Here is a 20,158-nt window from a genome sequence, read left to right on the forward strand (position 1 = left end):
TCAAAAAAAAAAAAAAAAAAAAAAAAATTATCTGAAGTTTGCCTTTCAGACATTTCTATATTTTTCAGAGATCTATATACATGATTTGATATTTGAGGGCTCAAGTCTCCATTTAATTTTTTTTTCTTAATACTTCAGTGAACACATGAAACTTGTCTTTGTTAGCGTGGATTAAAATTAGAGTCGGTTGCTTGCTTTAACAGCACATACACTAAAATTGGAATGATACAGAGAAGATGAGCATGGCCCCTTGCAAGGATGACACACACATTCATGAAGCAATCCCTATTCTTATTGAGTTCTGGAAAAAAACAAATAAAATAAACTTAAGAGTCAGGTGAACTTAATTAGATAAGTATAAAAATGTTCATGGGAACCTGATACTTTCGTCCTTCTGCTTTTATTTTCAAGCAAGCACCCAGCCTATTGCTGAACAAGATTTTATATATGTCATCCGAACGTATGGTCTTATCTATTAAAGGCCGACAAACAGAAGCCAGCAGTCAGAATAGCACAAGAGCAGAGTGTCTATGGCCTGGCCAGGACACCAGGTGCACCTGTTGGCTTCTAGTTCCTCTGTCAAACAGCCAATTTAGGCCAAAATGCACACTACAGAAGTGACAGAGCCATGATTTACTCTATTTGCCACCAACTCTGGAACCTGTGGTTTTTGTCCTCTCTAGGACCCGGCCACAATGCTGAGAGCCCTGAATTGGTGGCACTCAGTGAATGCTCTCTAGTGGCTGATAGGTGAGAGTGCAGGTAGCAAGATCTGAAGTTGAAGACCTTGTTCTGCTACTAGAGAACACCCCTGAGTAGTTTGGCATCACCAGTCCAGGAAGAGGCTGGTAGTCTCAGATACATACATGTACTGTTCTTTGCTACAAAAGCTGAGCTAGTTGACTGGCCACTTAGGCAGCCAAAGTTTGTGGTAGTCAGAAGTGACCGCACCATATTACCAGGGTCTGAGATTTTCATTACTTTGCATTTGTTGTTTTATCAGACCCTGAACTGGTTTATTTTACAGGAGACAAGAGAAGGAAAATTCAGAAAGCAGTAAGCAAATCACTTACCTATAAAAATGACAAAAATGTTTTTGGTATATTCTTTTACAGCCTAAGGAAATACATTGTAGTGTCTGATCAGGAGAGCATGCAAATAGTTACTTTTAATATGTTCTAACCCCAGCTGCCTGAATGTCACTTCAAAATTTAACACACTAATTTATTAGCTGTTTTTTAAAACCTGAGTATGTACTTTTTCAGTAAACAAATGACTTGGGCTGGGCGCAGTGGCTCACACCTGTAATCCCAGCACTTTCGGATGCTGAAGTGGGCAGATCACTTGAGCCCAGGAGTCCGAGACCAACCTATGCAAGATAGTGAGACCTAATCTGTTTTATTAATAAATTACAAAGTTAAAAATAAACAAAAACAAATGACTTGTAGATGATTGCTGACCATTCTGTTTTAGGTTTCTAGTGCTGCTGCTGTGTAAGCACAGCTATGAGTCATTGAGCTTAGGGCATGTAGTTTTTCTTTTGTTGAAGCCCCTTGGTTCTCAACAAGTAAATGACAGTGGTGAATGATGGGAAGTAGGGTTTTCTTTGTTTTTTTTTTTTAATTAGTGGTCATGTGAACTGGAAATGGACATTTCAATTTTTGTAAAACTTATAACTGGATTATGCAGAAACTTGCTTGTTATAAGCAAGTTGCCATTGTAAAAACTAATAGGGATTTCTAACATAGTTTCTTTTATTTTTCTCATAGTGCGTAAGAGACGAGTTGAAGGAGATCACCAGTAAGTCTGCCAAGGTGTAATCTTTGGAAGACTTCAGAAGATCACCAAGGGCTCATGTTGGTGACATCATGTAAAATTTTCCTGGGTAGAAGGGAAAAGACTGGAAAAATTTTTTTAGTGACATGCATTTTTTTTTTTTTTTTAGTTTAAGTTGTTATCAAATTGTAAAATCAGTAATGTGATATTTTATATTCTGAAACATTTCTACTTTCTGCTAAAATCAATTTTAATTTAGTTTAATTGAATGATTTATGATGAATCTTGGGCAAAAAAATACAATTGTAAAAAATTTCACAGGTCATTTGTGTAGAATAATTTGAACATTGTGAGGACCAATCTTTTTTAAATCAAAAGGGATATTGCTGGTATCAGAATTATTATTGCTTCATTTAGACATAAAACCCTTAAGTGTTTTCTTCACTCCGTGACCTGGAGAGTTTTCCATTTTTTAAAACACATGAACTTGGCAAGGGTGTGATTTTTCTTTATCAAGAGAACAAAATGCCAGAATGTTAAAACAGTTAACTTAATATCTGGTCATCTGTGTAGGAGCTAAAGCAGGTCTCCAGGGAGAGAGGGTGGTCGTCTGTGCATTCCAAGTTACTGCACTTGTCTGATGTGACGTAGCAACACCCAGGTTTTCTTAAAACAAAGTCATCAGCTTTGCCAGGTTACATACTTTATTTAAAAGTATAGTGAGGTCGAAGTTCATTCCAGTGTTTCATTTTAATAATGTGGGCATTATTAAATTTTTGTGGAAGCTAATAGTAAAAAATAAAAGCTGTTTTCACCACCTCCCTCCCCGCCCCCCAAAAAAGGCATACAGCCAACTCTTAGTTATTTAGGGTAAGAGAAAAAAGAAAACTGTTGAACAATGAAATCAAAGATAATAAATATGATACAGTTCCAGTATGAGGCACTTGCAAAACAGTCGTTTAAACTGATGGTTACTGTAAGTCAGTTGGAAGCTGGCATGTATGTAAATTACTTGGTGTTACACCATATCCTAAGAAGTTCCTATGTGCAGTGCAGAATTGCATAAACAGTATTTAATCACTGCTACAAATCTTCCAATCAAGAAGGAAAACTGCTATTCCTCATAAATCTGATTTTTAATATATGCTTCCTTTCATCTTATACTTTTATCCATATTTATAAAAGTCATTTCTATAATAAAAGCAGTCTTTCTTGCTCAAAGTATTAAAGTGAACAATTGAATAGAGTACTGTGGTCGGGAGACTGATTTGAGACTGCAGAGCTGATGCTGGGTAGAGGGTCTGGACTTGTATTCATGTTCTGTCTCAGGGCAGCCCCTGGAGCAGGAGATGGCAGAGGCATTTACAGCTGCAGAAAACAGGGAGGAATGGAATCTGAGGTAACCCTGGCCTCAAAATTCAGGCCTGGCTGTATCATTTACAGAGATTTTTCTGAAGGGAAAAGTCTCATTTCTGAGGAAGGCAAGGTGGCTAATCATTATTAATTTTTTTTAAACTTTTTGGGCCGGGCACAGTGGCTCACGCCTGTAATCCCAGCACTTTGGGAAGCCAAAGTGGGTGGGTCACTTAAGGTCAGGAGTTCAAGACCAGCCTGGCCAAAATGGTGAAACCCTGTCTCTACTAAAAATCAAAAAATTAGCCGGGTGTGGTGGTGCACACCTGTAATCCTAGCTACTCGGGAGGCTGAGGCAGGAGAATTGCTTGAACCCAGGAGATGGAGGTTGCAGTGAGCCGAGATCGTACCACTGCACTGCAGTCTGGGTGACAAAGCAAGACTCTGTCTCAAACAAAAAAACTTTTTGAAATTGAATTGCAATATGTCTGCTGCTTTGGCTTGGGCTGGACAGTTTTATCTAATAAGTAAGGCAGCTTCTTGTGTACCATGGTAATAAGCCTTCTTAACAGGCTAAGCTTCTCTCGTAAGAACTGTGGTGTTTCTTTGTTTTTTTTTGTTTTAGTTTTTTGGTTTTGTTTTGTTTTGTTTTTTAAATCAGTATCCAATGTTTTATAGGGGCCAAAGATTAACTTTGCACTATTCCCTGTCAGTTAAAGGCCACTGATACTTTTCTAAGTTAGCAAGGCTCACTTGCTTGCTTTCTTGCCTCCCTTGCCTCCATCCCTCTCCCTTCCTACCTTTTCTATTTCCCTATTTCTCTCCCTCCCTCTCTTCTCCTCTTTTTTTTTTGCCCCGCATGTGCAGCTTTTTGATTGTACTTGATTTTATAGAGAGTGCACAATTCCAGCAAGATTGGGAGTCAGGCATGGAGCAGGCATCTCAGGCTACCAGAAAGAATTGGTCACCTAGACTTTCAGTCAGGCATCCACGTTTGCATTGTCCTGTAAGTCAATCAGTTGATAAATAGTTCCCCCTTCATCCCTTAAGTTTTGTTTTTGTTTTTGTTTTTAATATAGGTAAGTGGGACTCTACCTAGAATTTTGCATCATACTTATGGGTAATATCTTTTTCATGTATTATTTATCAAAGTATGAAGTTAAGTATTTTGCTTGTACCATTTCAATTCTGCATTATAATAGTTCATTGTATAACTGAAAGAAATGATTTCTTCATAAGTGACATTATATGAACATTCATCTAATTGAATTTAGAAAATCTTTCCAAAATTATAAGGGAGAAAAATCGGGTTTACTTCAGTCTTTAAAAATCTGGCACCTCTTAGTAACTTTCAGTATTTCTAAATTGCTCTAAAATTTTATAATAAATAGATTAGGGTCTTGCAATAGTGTTAATTTTTAAGCCAAAGGTTTTCTGAGACCTTAGGTTTTGTAGTCTAACCAGCTTATCTGGTTATTTAAAAGAATATTCTTTGTGTTTTTAAATTGCTATTTTTAAAAAAGCTTTTTATTACCCATTTTATAAAATGTTATACTCATATTTGTCTGAATTTTTCCAGTATTCCTACATGAAATTGTATGTATTAAAAACTCAATATTAGTGGCGAATATTAATACTATTAAAATGGATTTTGGTGCTATATTCTTGTAGCTAAAGCCTAGTAGAATTCTCAAGAATAGGTGAAATACACTTTCAAAGGTTGCCTGTCATTTAAAAGACCAGATAAGCATTTTGTATTAAATAAATTAGCAGATGGTTAGAGACTTCGAGGAGAGTTAGCTTGGTCATTTAATTGCGACTTCATGTTATTTGAATGAAATAACCCACATCCTTGCTTTGTATAAGAGATGCACTCTGGAGAAGTTACATGTAAATAGAACTCTATAAATTGTTTGCCAGTTGACCAAGTATCTGTTGTGTTTTCATTTAAAAAGAGGATTCCATGACATAATAAAAATTATTTTAAAAAATGTTTTGGGCCAGGTGCGGTGGCCCGCGCCTGTAATCCTAGCACTTTGGGAGGCCGAGGCAGGCGGATCACCTGAGGTCAGGAGTTCGAGACCAGCCTGACCAACGTGGAGAAACCCTTCTCTACTAAAAATACAAAATTAGCCAGGCGTGGTGGTGCACACCTGTGATCTCAGCTACTCGGGAGGTTGAGGCAGAAGAATCGCTAGAACCCGGGAGGCGGAGGTTGCAGTTAGCTGAGGTCGCGCCACTGCACTCCAGCATGGGCAACAAGAATGAAACTCCATCTCAAAAAAAAAAAAATTTTTTTTGATAAAATGTTACTCGTATCATATTGTACATTATATTTAACTCTTGCTGTCATTAAAATAAGATGACAACATTTATGGAGTTTTATAAAATCTTACATTTTAGGGTCTGTGTTCCCAGGGCTGCCTCACTTTTTCCCTAAAAAACCAGGAACCACTGTTAACCTCCCAGCAGAGGCAAGGATCATGCTTTCTCTGGAGTCCTTAGTCACTTCCATTCTTTGCAAGTTTAGTACTGCCCAAATTTACTCATTCTACAGTGTTACTACACTTTGAATGTATTGACCCATGTCACCCAAGAGAAGCGAACATAAGGATGCACCAGAGACAACTCGGGTTGCTGCTCTCAGTTAAGGGCCGTGAGTTCTTGGGGTCTAAGTATCTGCAAAATTATCCTCTCCATCAGCTCTCACTGATCATTAATGTTTCTGGATATTTCTTACCCTAAGATTTGCTTACCAACAAATCAAAGAAACTCTTCACTAATTATTTTTAAATTGAGAAAATAGTATTCAGAGGCAAAGATTTTTATATTCTTTTTTGAGACCGAGTCTCACTCTGTCACCCAGGCTGGAGTACAGTGGCGCGATCTCGGCTCACTGCAGCTTCCACCTCCCAGATTCAAGTGATTCTCCTGCCTCAGCCTCCCAAGTAGCTGGGATTACAGGCGTCTGCCACCACGCCCGGATAATTTTTTGTATTTTTAGTAGAGACGGGGTTTCACCATGTTGGCCGGGCTGTTCTCAAACTGACCTCAGGTGATCCACTCGCCTCGGCCTCCCAAAGTGCTGGGATTACAGGCTTGAGCCACCACACTCAGCTTTATTCTTATATTTTAATTTGGTCATTCTTTCTTAGATCTACAGATTGAATATCCCTAATTGAAAACTTTTTGAGTGCTAACATAGTGCTCAAAGGAAATGCTTATTGGAGTATTTAGAATTTCAGATTTTCAGATTAGGGATGCTGAACTGGTGTAAGGCCCAGTATTCCAAAATCCAGAATAATTTGAAATCTGAAACACTTAATGGTCCCAGCATGTTGGATAAGGGATACTCAACCTGTATTGATTTTTCTCCACTATATTTCAGTTCTATAAGTTCTTCCCTATAAAAAATGAATGAATTAGAAATTTGATAATAGAACATATTTTATTAATTTTAAACTCTGTCTTGCAGTTTAAAATTATAAAATTGGAATTTTAATAATTGGAATTCTGATAATTCAGAAAGGTCAACCTAGAAAAAAGACGTGGCTAAGTAAACTACTGTAAGCCATAACTAAGTATTTTGGAAAGCCTTCATTAACACATAAAGAATTTTGGCCAAGCACTGTGGCTTATGCCTGTAATCCTAGCACTTTGGAAAGCCGAGGCCGACGGATTACTTGAGCTCAGGAGTTTGAGACCAACCTGGGTAACGTGGTGAAACCCCATATCTACAAAAAGTACAAAAATTAGCTGGGTGCGGTGGCGCATGCCTGTAGTCCCATCTACTTGGAAGACTGAGGCAGCAGAACCGCTTGAGCCTGGGAGGTGGAGGTTGCAATAAGATGAGATCATGCTGCTGTACTCCAGCCTGGGCGATGAGAGTGAAACTCTATCTCAAAAAAAAAAAAAAAAAAAAGAGCTGTACTCCTAGTACTTTGGGAGACCAAGCAGGGAGGATTACTTGAGCCCAGGAGTTTGAGACCACCATGGGCAACATAGCAAGACCCCATCTTTACAAAAAATTTAAAGATTAGCCAGACACCTATAGTACCAGCTACTTAGGAGTCTAAAGTGGGAGAATTGCTTGAGCCTGGGAGGTTGAAGCTGCAGTGAGCTTTGATCATGCCACTGCATTCCAGCCTGGGTAACAGAGTGAGACTGTCTCAAAAAACAAAACAAAACAAAACCAAAATTTGTCTTTTACTTAGGACACCTACTCTAGAGGCTAGATAAAAACAGATTGTAATGGCCAGGTGCAGTGGCTCACACTTGTAATCCCAGCACTGTGGAGGCTGAGGTGGGTGGATCACTGGAGGTCAGAAGTTCGAGACCAGTCTGGCCAACATGGCGAAACCCCATCTCTACTAAAAATACAAAAAATTAGTTGGGCGTGGTGGTGCGCACCTGTAATTCTAGCTACTCAGGAACCTAAGGCAGGAGAATCGCTTGAACCTGAGATGGAGAGGTTGCAGTGAGCCGAGATCGTGACATTGCACTCCAGCCTGGGTGACAGAGTGAGACTCCATCTCAAAAAAAATATGTATTAAGAAATACCACCAGCAGTGTTTTGCTAACATAGCTGTAACAAATTATTACATTCTTTTTTTTTTTTTTTTTTTTTAAGATGGAGTTTCACTCTTGTTGCCCAGGCTGGAGTGCAATGGTGCAATCTCGGCTCACTGCAACCTCCACCTCCTGGGTTCAAATGATTCTCCTGCCTCAGCCTCCTGGGTAGCTGGGACTAGAGGTGCCCACCACCATGTCCGACTAATTTTTGTATTTTCAGTAGAGACGGAGTTTCACCATCTTGGCCAGGCTGGTCTCGAACTCCTGACCTCATAATCCACCTGCCTCGGCCTCCCAAAGTGCTGGGATTACAGGTGTTTGCCACCGTGCCCAGCCCAAATTATTATATTCTTAAGACAGACACCTCTTAGAGTCTATATATATGAGGTTTTACTCCCTTTTCTACACTCAGTATGTTTTAATTGATGCAAAGCAATTAATTGGACTAAAACGTTTCAAATATTATAGTCTATACATTCAGAGAGTAAGGTTTAAGAATGAATTATTGGTGCTTCTTGGTGGGTGTATATAGCAGTTTTTAGAAGTTTAAATTTCACCTCTACTCAGAAAGATAAGCTTTTGATTCAGTGGTTTCAAATTTTTAGATCAATCCATTTAAGAATTGTTTTTTCAAATGTATATACACGTATAACAAAAATTTTTGTAATTTCAAATGTATTTTTTTCAGTTTTTTGGATGAATTATTATATTTGGTGTTAGTTATATTTAAAAACTTGAAAATTACCTTTGTAGCAATCATTTGAATATCATTCATTGTCACATGAAATCAGGTATTTACATTTTTTTCTAATGCTAAAATATCCAACATTGTAATTGCCTTATTTTTCCATTTTTATAAGTATAAAAGCAATGAATTTTAACACTGGTATTTAAATAATACAAAATATTATCCAAATTCATAACAGCACAGTGAAGTTTCTTTTGAAGACTATGTACTAGAAGCATTTAGAACTTACCAATATATACTGGGATAAATTGTTTCAATAAAGTTTATCAAATATTCTGTAAACTTGGACTTTTTGAAAAAGCACATAATCCCTTTAGTTCCTAAGTTCTAAAATTCATTCCTTACATCCTTCTTCAAGAAAAAGTTTATCAGTTTCCCTGAGTTATTCAATCCTACCTGTTATGGACTGAATGTTTGTATCCACACCCGACCCCCCACCCCAAATTCACATGTTGAAGCCCTAACCTCCAATGTGATGGTATTTGGAGATGGGGCCTTTGGAAGGTAATTAAGGCTAGATAGGATCACAAGGTTGGTCCCCTTATGATGGCATTTGTGTTCTTATACAAAGAGACAGGAGACTCTGTCCATCATGTGAAGATACAGCAAAACAGCAGCTGTCTGCAAGCCGGGAAGGGAACCCTCACCAGGAACCAAACCATGATCTCGGACTTCCCAGCCTCTAGGAACGTAAGCAATAAATTTCTGTTATTTAAGCCACCCAGTCTATGGTATCTTGTTAGGACAATCTGACCTGACTAAATACCACCATATTAAGTTGAATCACGTAAAATTAGTTATAATAGTTGAACACTTTTACTCATAAAAATAGTAATTTCCTAAGGTTCAACCTAATATCATCAGTACTAGGCCCTGTCTGTTCATAAAATTGAATTGAGTTGACAAATACGAAAGAGCGGGGTCGGATAGGTGTGGTGGCTCATGCCTGTAATCCCAGCACTTTGGGAGGCTGAGGCAGACGGATCACCTGAGGTGAGGAGTTCAAGACCAGCCTGGCCAACATGGTGAAACTCTGTCTCTACTAAAAATACAAAAATTAGCCAGGCATGGTGGCGGATGCCTGTAGTCCCAGCTACTCAGGAGGTTGAAGCGGGAAAATAGCTTGAACCCAGGAGGTGAAGGTTGCAGTGAGCCGAAATCGCACCACTGCACTCCAGCCTGGGCAACAGAGACCCTGTCTCAAAAAAAAAAAAAAAAAAAAAAAAAGAGCAGGGTCCTGTGATACAGTACACTACTCTGAACCTGATGGGAACCAGTCCTTCTAATAAACTAGAGATGGTTTTTACAGTAAAGCAAAGACATCTCTTATCAATCACCTATATCCATGAATCAAAAGAGAAAACCAGGTCAGGCATGATGGCTCACACCTGTTATCACAGCATTTTGGGAGGCTGAGGTGGGCAGATCACCTGAGGTCAGGAATTTGAGACCAGCCTGGCCAACATGGCAAAACCCCATCTCTAATAAAAATACAAAAATTAGCCGGGTGTGATGGCACACACTTGTAATCCCAGCTACTCAGGAGGCTGAGGCACGAGAATTGCTTAAACCCGGGAGGCAGAGGCTTCAATGAACTGAGATCACCACTGTACTCCAGCCTGGGCAACAGAGCAAGACTCCTTCTCAAAAAAAAAAAAAAAAAAAAAAAAAAAAAGGCTGGGCGCAGAGGCTCACGCCTGTAATTCCAACAGTTTGGGAGGCCAAGGTGGGTGGATCACCTGAGGTCAGGAGTTCAAGACCAGCCTGGCCAACATGGCGAAACCCCGTCTCTACTAAAACTACAAAAATTAGGTGCATTGGCGGGTGTCCATAATTCCAGCTATTCAGGAGGCTGAGACAGGAGAATCGCTTGAGCCCAGGAGGCAGAGGTTGCAGTGAGCTGAGATCGCACCACTGTACTCCAGCCTAGGTGACAGGGTGAGACTCCGTCTCAAAAAAAAAGAGAAAACCAGGGAAACGTGTAATGGGTTTGAGGAAACTTAAGGATAAAGGTTAAATAATTTAAAGTTTTCAGAGTTTTCCTAACTTAGGGGAATAAAGAAATTGACTTGGAATCTTCAATGTCATTCTGCCTTCTAAGAATGGCTGTTGAGTACAGGAAGCCTCAATGCATATTCCCTTTGGTGAGTCAGGGAGACTCAGGTGCTTGAGTTGTGAGCTGCTCCCCTGAGTTCAAGAGGACTTGAGTGCCAGGGACTGGCTGTGAGGCAACAGCGCCTTCACCATGTCCTCCAAAGCAGTCCAACTAAAAATGCTCAGCCTGGTGCTACCACTGCTCTTATAGGTACCAAATAGTGGGAGTGGCTTGAAAATTTGTGAGTCCAAAATTTCCAAACATTTTTTTCCTTCAACTCTAAGCTTTCCTGCATGGTCTGCAAAAGTTGAGGGCTTGTAGATCCCAACCCAGTCCCCCAGCTTCTGTCCTGTTCACAGACATACCAGATCCTCAAGGCCAGCCCCTTAGAAAGAATACCTGATGTTACAATTAACTTGTGCTAGTACCCTTCATTATTCTCAATGAGTCTCTCAATTCTCCTTTAGAAGCTAGTGCTAATTATGAATGTGTTTAATATACAAGCACGAAATTATGCTGTAAAAGTATAAAAGGGAAGGAAATAGAATTGTAAAATGGGGTTTGCGGCATGGTGAAATGGGCTATTTTTTTTCCCTTTGATCATTTCTACTTAACAAAACATTTTAAAATATTTATCTAGTATCCAACTCTCAGAGGTAGAGAAATATAAACATTGAATTGAAGGATTTGTGTGGTCAAATCTAAAGCCCACCTAGTTCAAGAAACTGATGTCAGAGAAGGGACTGCCCAACATAACAGCATTTGTTTGTTCATTCAGTAAATAGTTTTTAGGTTCTGTTATATTCCAGCTATTGTAGCAATCACAAAACTAGAAATCAGGTCCGGTATCTTGTTTCCCATTGCCCTTTTCCCTAAACCTAATGGTGCCTGTTTATCTCAGGTAGGTATTTTGGGTATCTGTCTCCATAAGGTCACTAAAGTATTAGCCCAGCATTGTGATCACTGTGCATGGAAGATCCTAACCCTTGTCTCAGAAAAGCTTACTTGTTTACTTAAGTAAAAGCTTCGTACAGAGGTCTTAAGCTCTTTAAACCTCAGCTTCCACATCTGTAAAAGGGGTATAACAGCACCTGCCCTAAGGATTAGAAGTGGTCAGGCCCACACAGCTCTAGTTAAGTACCAGGTATCCAGTGAGCTCTCCCTGCTGTACCTGCTCTTCCAAGAGCACAGTGCCATATGGGAAATGGAATTAATGCCATACTAAGGGGACTACAGAGCACAGAAAGGCCCCAAACCCAGCTAGGCAGGCCAGAGGACATCCTGGAGGAGGCCACAACTAAGCCAAACTTAACAACAGGAATGCACTAAAACCTAAGATCCACCCACAGTAAACAGTTAACAAAATCCTCCTCTTTGGGAAAAAATGGATTTTCTAACGTCGTGGACTTGCTTTTGAAAACTTTTTATTCACAACTAGGATTATGCAAAAGCAACTCAATTTCAATTAATACAAGTCATTTCATAATTGTTTTAAAACAAACTATTGAATACAATGAGTGCACATTTTAGGGCTTTATATCATCTTCTTCCTCTTCATGCTCTGCTTTCCTCTTTCTGGAAGGTTTACCTGAATAAATATGAGAGGTAAGACATAAAATTCAATATAAAATGTTTCTGGAAATTTTATCTAAAATGGTTCTGACCTGACAGTGAGGGAGCCAGCCCTTCACGTTAGAGCTCAGTTTCTCCACCCTTGGTAGCCAATGTGTGTCCCCACAGACACTGTCTAGATCAGGCAACTGAACCTAGGTTTCCCCTGGGCAGTGGTCAGGGCTGAAGAGACACTTACTTTTTTTTTTTTTTTTTTTTGAGACAGAGTTTTGCTCATTTCCCAGATTGGAGTGCAGTGGCGCGATCTCAGCTCATTGCAACCTCGGCTTACTGCAACCTCCATGTCCTGGGTTCAAGCAGTTCTCCTGCCTCAGCCTCCCAAATAGCTGGGATTCTAGGCATGCACCACCATGCCCGGCTAATTTTTGTATTTTTAGTAGAGATGGGTTTTCACCATGTTGGCCAGGCTGGTCTCGAACTCCTGACCTCAGGTGATCCGCCCACCTCAGCCTCCCAAAGTGCTGGGATTACAGGCATGAACCACTGCACCCGGCCTACATAGCATTTATATTGTATTATAAGTAATCTAGAGTTTTTTTTGTTTTCAGACAGGGTCTTGCTCTGTTGTCCATGCTGGAATGCAGTGGCATGATTACGGCTCACTGCAGCCTCGAACTCCTGGGTTCCACTGATCCTCCTGGCTAAGCTTCCTAAGTAGCTGGGACTACCTGTGCTCAGCTGATTTTTTATTTATTTTATTTTATTTTTTTTGTTGTAGAGATGGGGGTCTAATCTTGGTCTCAGGCTGGGCGCAAACGATCCGCCCTCCTCAGCCTCCCAAAATGCTGGGCTCCCAAGGCACCCAGCCTACGGATGATTTAAAGCATAGCTTATATGCAAATGTTAAACTATCTTATATAAGCAATTTGAGCACTTGTGGATTTTGGTATCCTCTGAGTCCTGGAACCAATCTACCATGGATACTGGGGGACAACTGTGTGTTGTGTAGAGAGAGGAAAAAATAACACACAGTGACCAATGTTGTCACTGCAGTGTTTTTCCTGTCTGTAACTCCAGAACCTAGAACACAGCATGTGTTCAGAAAACACTGAATGAATTAATATGGCCAATGGGCAATACCATAGTGGTTCTCTTATATAATTAATACTTAAGGCCAGCCACGGTGGCTCATGCCTGTAATCCCCATACTTTGGGAGGCCGAGACAGGCAGATCACTTGAGGTCCAGGAGTTCGAGACCAGCCTGGCCAACATGGCAAAACCCCATCTCTACTAAAGATACAAAAAAAAAAAAATTAGCCAGGCATGGCGGTGCATGCCTGTAATTTCAGTTACTCAAGTGGTTGAGGCACAAGAATTGCTTGAACCTGGAAGGTGGAGGTTGCAGTGAGCCAAGACTGTGCCACTGACTCTAGCCTGGGCAACATAGCAAGACTGTCTCAAAATAAAATAAAATAAAATAAATAAATAAATAAATAAATAAATAACGTAAAATTTATTTGTACCTGTGATCTTATAAAAGGAAAAGAAAACAATTAAAGGAAAATATTTTTATAACAAATGAGATAACCCCTCAACTATTACATTGAAATAAAGACACCCAGTTTTAAGCCAGGCACCATAGCTCACGCCTGTAATCACAGCACTTTGGGACTCCAAGGTGGAAGGATTGCTAGAGGCCAGGAGTTCGAGACCAGCCTGAGCAACATAGTGAGACCCCTATCTCTACAAACCATTTTAAAAATTAGCCAACCATGGTGGTGCACGCCTGTCGTTACAGCTACTCAGAAGGCTTTGGCAGGAGGATCACTTGAACCCATGAGATCGAGGCTGCAGTGAGCCATGATCATGCCACTGCATTCCAGCCTGGGCAACAGAGCAAGACCCTGTCTTAAAAATAAAATAAAATAAAAGGCTGGGCGTGGTGGTGTCTCATGCCTGTAATCCCAGTACTTTGGGAGGCTGAAGTGGGAGGATCACTTGAGGTCAGGAGTTCGAGACCAGCCCGGCCAACATGGTGAAACCCCATTGCTATTAAAAAATACCAAAATTAGCCAGCCTTGGTGGCAGGTGCCTGTAATCCCAGCTACTTGGGAGGCTGAGGCAGGAGAATCACATGAACCTGGAAGGTGGAGGTTGCAGTGAGCCGAGATTGTGCCACTGTACTCCACCCTGGGCAACAGAGTGAGACTCCATCTCAAAAAAAATAAATAAATTTTAAAAGACACCCAGTTTCCCACAATGAACATGGTAGATCACCCCTTGCTCTACCCACATGAAGCAATTTGTAGTTCTGTAGCCGAGACTTGATATCTCAGGCCCTGCACCTTTCTTTATAGGCCTTTCCATCTTCCTAGAGTGCCTAACCTGGCCTGTGTGCTTGCAAGCTTCTGCTCATTCTTCAATACCCAGCAGAGACTTCCTCCTCCATGCAGCCTTCCAAGACCCACCCGAGTACAGGTATCAGACCTTTGGGCCACTCCTAGTCCTACTGCTGCATTTATCTCACTGGATTTCAGTCAAGTGTGTAGACAGCTAATTTGTGCATGCCTGGTCTGTGAGCTCTGTTCCCAGCAGTTGGCTCCTGAGTACAGGGTAAACTCAGAATTGAAAACATTTGGTCTTACTTCATCATTACTGAGTTTTTTTGCTCTCACTAATCTTTGAATCTTATCTTCTGACCCCTGATCAGTGTCTGAGGAATAGAAGCTGGCTTGTTCCTCTGAAAGCAAAGGAATTTTAGACGTGGGATTCACCTTCAAAGATGGTTTATTCCTCAATGTTTCTTCTGCCAAATATTGTTACTTCCCACTGTACATTTTTCCTGAAGGAGTCAACTTTCTTTAAAAGTTTCAGTGGGAAGGTACATAGAACTTTCAGACATGCTGAAGTGACTAGATTTGAGAGATTTTGTTCTCAGGTTATTTGATCACTTTTAAATACGCACACATCAGTTTTAAGAACTGTGAAGCTTAAATATTGGGTCTTTAATTATACAAGCAGAGGAACTGCCTTATATACATTTCCCTCGACAAGAACATAAATTGTTTAATTGATTTTATTTGGAGGATGCCATGTTTTCCTTTTTCTTTCTTTTTTTTTTTTTTTGAGACGAAGTTTGCTCTTGTTGCCCAGGTTAGAGTGCAGTGGTGCAACCTTGGCCCACTGCAACCTCCACCTCCTGGGTACAAGCGATTGTCCTGTCTCAGCCTCCCGAGTAGCTGGAATTACAGGGGTCCACCACCATGCCTGGCTACTTTTTGTGTTTTTAGTAGAGACGGGGTTTCACCATGTTGGCCAGGCTGGTCTTGAGCTCCTGACCTCAGGTGATCCGCCTGCCTCGGCCTCCCAAAGTGCTGGGATTACAGGCATGAGCCACTGTGCCCGGCCAGATGCCATATTTTCACAGCTAATCTTTTCTGTGGGAGAGTAGCCCTAAGAAAAACAAAAAGCAAAAGGCCTTCATACTTTTGTCCTCAGTAAATAGTAGAAGAAGGAGTAAGAGCTCGCCAGAGCAAAAGCAGGCACTGCCACCCTGAAATGATGAAATGTGATCTCCATACCTGACTCACCTTGGAGTTCACCTTGATAATAGTTTTTAATAGCAGCCAGGCTGAAGGTGTCCTTGCCTTCCTCCTCTGCACTGTCACTGCCAGGATCCTGGTAGGAGACACTTGGCCCCTCCTGGTAGCGCTTCTCCCACAGATGGATTGCCTGAGACTCCCGATGAGTGGAAGCCCTCAAGCGTTCTTCTTTCTGTAAAAAAGCAAATAACCTCTTCAGCCTAAAACAGAAACTTGTGCCCTCTTGCATCTACTTTTACCATAAAGAACACATAATGCCTAGTCCAGGATAACAGCTGTCCCATGTGTCTTTGGGGTACCATCTTCCCCATCACACCTCTGTTACTCCACATGGATCCTTTGGTTTGCAGGTGTGAAGGCAATGCAAGGGTGAAGAGGCAGAAGGGGCCAGGTGTGGTGGCTCACGCCTGTAATCCCAGCACTCTGGGAGGCCAAGGCGGGCAGATCACTTGAGGTCAGGAGTTCGAGACCAGCCTGGGCAACATAGAAAAACCCCGTCTCCACCAAAAAATGCAAAAAATTAGACGGAGGTGGTGGCGCACGCCTGTAGTCCTCAGCGACTCGGGTGGCTGAGGCAGGAGAATCACTTGAACTTGGGAGGCAGAGATTGCAGTGAGCCAGGATTATGCCGCTGTAGTCCAGCCTGGGCAACAGAGCGAGACTCGGTCTCAAAAGCAGAAGGGTGCCCTGACACCAACCGGCTCAATTGGCATTGGCACAGGCCTGTCCTCCAGAGCTGTGCTGCTGTTCTGTGCTGCCACTCAGCCCAGAGAGAAGCGACCCACCCAAATTGACCTCCTGGAGCAGCAGAGGCTGTTTCTGTTCATCCCTGAGCCGCAACCACCTGACCTGCCCAGGCTCCACCAAACTCCCATGGCTCCCAGATATTCCTGTCCTGACCCCTCAACCCAGAGCTCCCCATAGCTCCAATGACAAAATGGGGAGGCCTTACTAGGGGACAATTCTTGAGCCACAAGGTAGACTTCATTTTTTTAAATCTGCCTGGCATTTCACACATTGGGGTTCACAATGTATGTTTGTGAAAGGTTACATTTTTTTAAATCAACAGTTTTCTAGATTTCAGAGTCCTTTGTTTGGTAGTCTCACCAGCAGCCATTGAAATTACTGTGGTTAACTACACACTTAGAAGGTTAAGCTGGTTCCCTGATAACTGCAAGAAATAAAACAGCAGTGGCAATAAGAAATGGTGAATTAATGTTCTGGAAAACATAGGTCTTACTACCCCAAATGTCCCAGGATAAAGCTTAGCAAACATACCTTCTTCATCACTTCCGTGTGTTGGCCTTCTGGATCACGACCCGCCATTGGTAAGATTCTAATTTTCTGTGTCTTTGAACTTCTATTAGCAAGTGGCAGGGTCATCTTTCTGTATGTGGCACTGTCTCTAGAGTGAGGTCTGCCAGGAAGTGGACAAAAATGTCTCACTGGTTACTAAGAACATTTGGAGGCAAGCATATCGATAGCAAAAACACCCGGGGACAAGGACCTCACACTCAGCAGATAGAGGAGGCAGGATCACAATTCTTCCTTCTCCAGCCTCCTGAGAAGCTCCTCCCTCTGCCCCACCTCCTGGGGAAAGCTGACTGGGCTAAAGTGGGAATGCAGTGGAAGTGAAGAGAGGCAGGTGGCAACGTCCAAGTCTTTTACAAAGAATATCCCCGATTGCAGTCAGAGAGAGAAGAGAAGGAATATGAAATCTCAGTTTCCAGAGAGAGATGCAGATGCCAGAAGGGACAATTAGAGAACTAACAATGAGTTTCTCCATCTGGAAAAAGTTGGAAGTCAAAGCAAGGAGGCAGGTCACAGTAGCAGCAGGGGCCTTATAACAGCCCAGGGGGATAATACAGCTAGACCAGGAGTCCTGGGGCGGAAAGAAATGTCTTCCTGACTACAGGAAGGCAGCTTTTAATTACGTCTATCAGAGGGAAGGAGAATGATCCTTAGGGGAGCCTCTGGAAGAGAGAGCATGGCTACAGAGAGATGGGACGTCCAGAATGAGATGGTGCCAGGCAGTCAAATATTATCGCAGTGTGGAGTACAGGGGACAGTGAAAAAAAGCAAGCTCAGAACCACGCGTCTTTTAGGATGCTATTCTAGGAGAGATGATTAAGAGACTGGATTGAGCACCACTCACCACTTGTGCCAGGTCTCTGTGTGATGTTCTGTGTGTTATTTGAATTCATTGGTACAACATCTGTGTGCAGTAGATGTTATTGCCATTTTATAGATAAGGAAGCTGGAAATTAGTGCGATTGCAAACCTTCCTCAAGATTACATAACCTCAGAGCTGTCCCTATTTATAGTCTATAAAAAGACCAACAGATTTACTGAATATGATTTACATACTATAACATCCATTCATTTAAATATACAACTAAACAGTTTTACAACCATGACCCCTATCTGATTTTAGAAAACTTCCATGTCCCCCAAAAGAGCGCTTGTCTTTTAAGTACTCCACCTCTGGAGGAAACCCTACTCCTAATCAACAGTACTGTGTCCTTCAGAGGGAAGGCATGGAGAAGGGGCCACAATGGTGAGCTTAGCTGGCCCCAGTATCTGACTGCTTAGGCACAGGCTGCAGCAGCCTCAGGCGAGGGGAGAGCCCAGCCTGCCGGGTCTGTTGCCGGCAGACACCAACACCATTCTGATGATGGCCTAGTTTCCCAGGTCAGTTTCACTCCAGGGAAAGGACCTGCTGAGCAGCAGAGCTGCAGGTACAAATCCTGCAGGCTTCTTACCAAGTATACTGATCAATGTGGATTAACATACCTACATTCTGGGTTATAATCACTCTCCTGGGAATTCTGATAGGATGAACTGGCTCCCTGACAAACAACAGCTTGGAGTAAACTTGAAAAAGGTGTATGAGAACCAGACCATGGTCCAGGGGTGAGTTGTCCTATCTCTACTTTGTTGCTCCTTAAATGCAAGTAATCGTCTCGGTGTGAATAGTTACCTAAAGGTAAGTTTGGATTTAAAGACGGCTTGTCCCTGTAGACCAGTGTCTTCTCTTATAAACAGGTGGATGTAATTGCCCAGCAGCGGGGCTTTGTACACATCAAACACTTCATTGCCTAAATGCAGGGACATGCTGGAAATGAGAAACAGTTCAAATATTAGGGTGGATATTTAATGAGTCCCACAGCTTCCATTCTGCCCTGTGAGCTTTGCTTAAAATAGTGTGGAACTGCCAGCATAGCCAACATGATGAAACCCCGTCTCTACTGAAAATACAAAAATTAGCTGGGCATGGTGGCACATGCCTGTAATCCCAGCTACTCATGAGGCTGAGGCAGAATAATTGCTTGAGCCCAGGAGACAGAGGTTGCGGTGAGCCAAGATTGCGCCACTGCACTCTAGCACTCCAGCCTGACAGAGCAAGATTCTGTCTCAAAAAAAAAAAAAAAAAAAAAGAAAATGACCCCAAAAGAAGTTTCTACAAAGAAAACCTCACTCATCCCAGGCCTCCCTCTTGGTATGTCAGTATTTTTCAGGCATTTTATGCTCACCTTCTATCTGACCACTTGACCATCCGAGCATTGCTTTCTTTAATTTTATTTCCTTCTTTATCCCGGCGTATCCTCCATCTTATAGTATTTTCTACCTAGTTAAAAACCCAGAGGCATTGGTTAGTTAAACCAGTTTAGCTAACTAAATGTTCTTCTTTCTTCAAGTGATTTATAATCATGTGTAAAGACTTGATAGGTAAGGATAGAAGAAGCTTACAAAAACTAACTGATTCAGCAAAACTGAAACCTGCCTGCTACAAATACCTAGAGATGTTAAACTAACCAGACATTTTCTTTAAATCTTTTCTGAGCTCCAGTTCATAGCAGTGGAAGCAGGAGCTAAGTAAGACGCAGGCCAGAGGTGTTATCAAACAAAACACATGAAGAACTCCAAAGGAGAAAGCATGAGGCTTAGGGTCCCCATGAGGTAGAGAGTTTAAAATGAGACCTCTGCCTATGGCAGGGCCACTTGAAGATGAACCCAATGAAAGAAGGGCTAAAAAGTGCCCCATTCACCTAGTGAGACAGGGAAGCTCTGGGCATGAAATTACAGTTTTTTAAAAAGAATAAACAACTAATTAACAAAAAATTAAAACATGAGATTGGTGCTTTGCCCTGTTTTTGAGTCTAAATTTATTCTACCCATATGGTGAACTCCAAGTCGCGAAAGTAACAACAACAACAACAATTTCCCCTGCCCAATGATACCACTGGGGCCCCTGGTAGAAACTCATAGGAAATCCTGTAGCCAGGTGTGGTGGTGTGCACCTGTAGTCCCAGCTACTCAGGAGGCTGAGGTGGGAAGATCACTTGAGCCCAGGAGTTTGAGACCATTCTGGGCAAAACAGCGAGGCCCATCTCAAAAAAACAAAAAAAAAAACGAAAAGTTTTAAATTTAAAAAAAAA

The 20,158-nt window shown here is 41.7% G+C and overlaps 2 protein-coding genes and 1 non-coding gene across 6 annotated transcripts in view; 2 read left to right on the top strand and 1 right to left on the bottom strand.

The window, feature by feature from the left end:
- TMOD3 (tropomodulin 3) overlaps positions 1 to 5,053 on the top strand; it is an 81,742-nt gene extending 76,689 nt beyond the window's left edge. Inside the window, exon 10 of the mRNA XM_054451727.2 lies at positions 1,770 to 5,053. Within this exon, the coding sequence (XP_054307702.1) occupies positions 1,770 to 1,804 (35 nt within the window). The 3' untranslated portion in view covers positions 1,805 to 5,053. The remainder of the gene's footprint in view (positions 1 to 1,769) is intronic.
- LOC129014375 (RNA polymerase-associated protein LEO1-like) overlaps positions 1 to 20,158 on the bottom strand; it is a 49,360-nt gene that overhangs the window by 20,715 nt on the left and 8,487 nt on the right. For 2 of the 4 annotated variants that reach the window (XR_010123819.1, XM_063652240.1), the window contains exons 5-8: positions 19,253 to 19,347; positions 18,700 to 18,834; positions 16,998 to 17,136; positions 15,708 to 15,891 (exon numbers count right to left, since the gene is read on the bottom strand). Coding sequence is in view for 3 of the 4 variants with exons in the window: in XM_063652240.1 (XP_063508310.1) it covers positions 15,708 to 15,891; positions 16,998 to 17,136; positions 18,700 to 18,834; positions 19,253 to 19,347 (553 nt within the window). In the remaining variant the exon portion in view is untranslated. Of the gene's footprint in view, positions 1 to 11,951; positions 12,133 to 15,698; positions 15,892 to 16,997; positions 17,137 to 18,699; positions 18,835 to 19,252; positions 19,348 to 20,158 lie in introns of those variants that run through there. The other 2 variants (XM_063652242.1, XM_063652241.1) reach the window with 2 other exon arrangements.
- Positions 192 to 293, top strand: LOC129014967 (U6 spliceosomal RNA). The gene has a single exon (XR_008494479.1). It is a non-coding gene; the product is annotated as a U6 spliceosomal RNA (small nuclear RNA).

This window comes from Pongo pygmaeus, chromosome 16 (assembly GCF_028885625.2).
Source record: "Pongo pygmaeus isolate AG05252 chromosome 16, NHGRI_mPonPyg2-v2.0_pri, whole genome shotgun sequence".
NCBI lineage: Eukaryota > Metazoa > Chordata > Mammalia > Primates > Hominidae > Pongo > Pongo pygmaeus.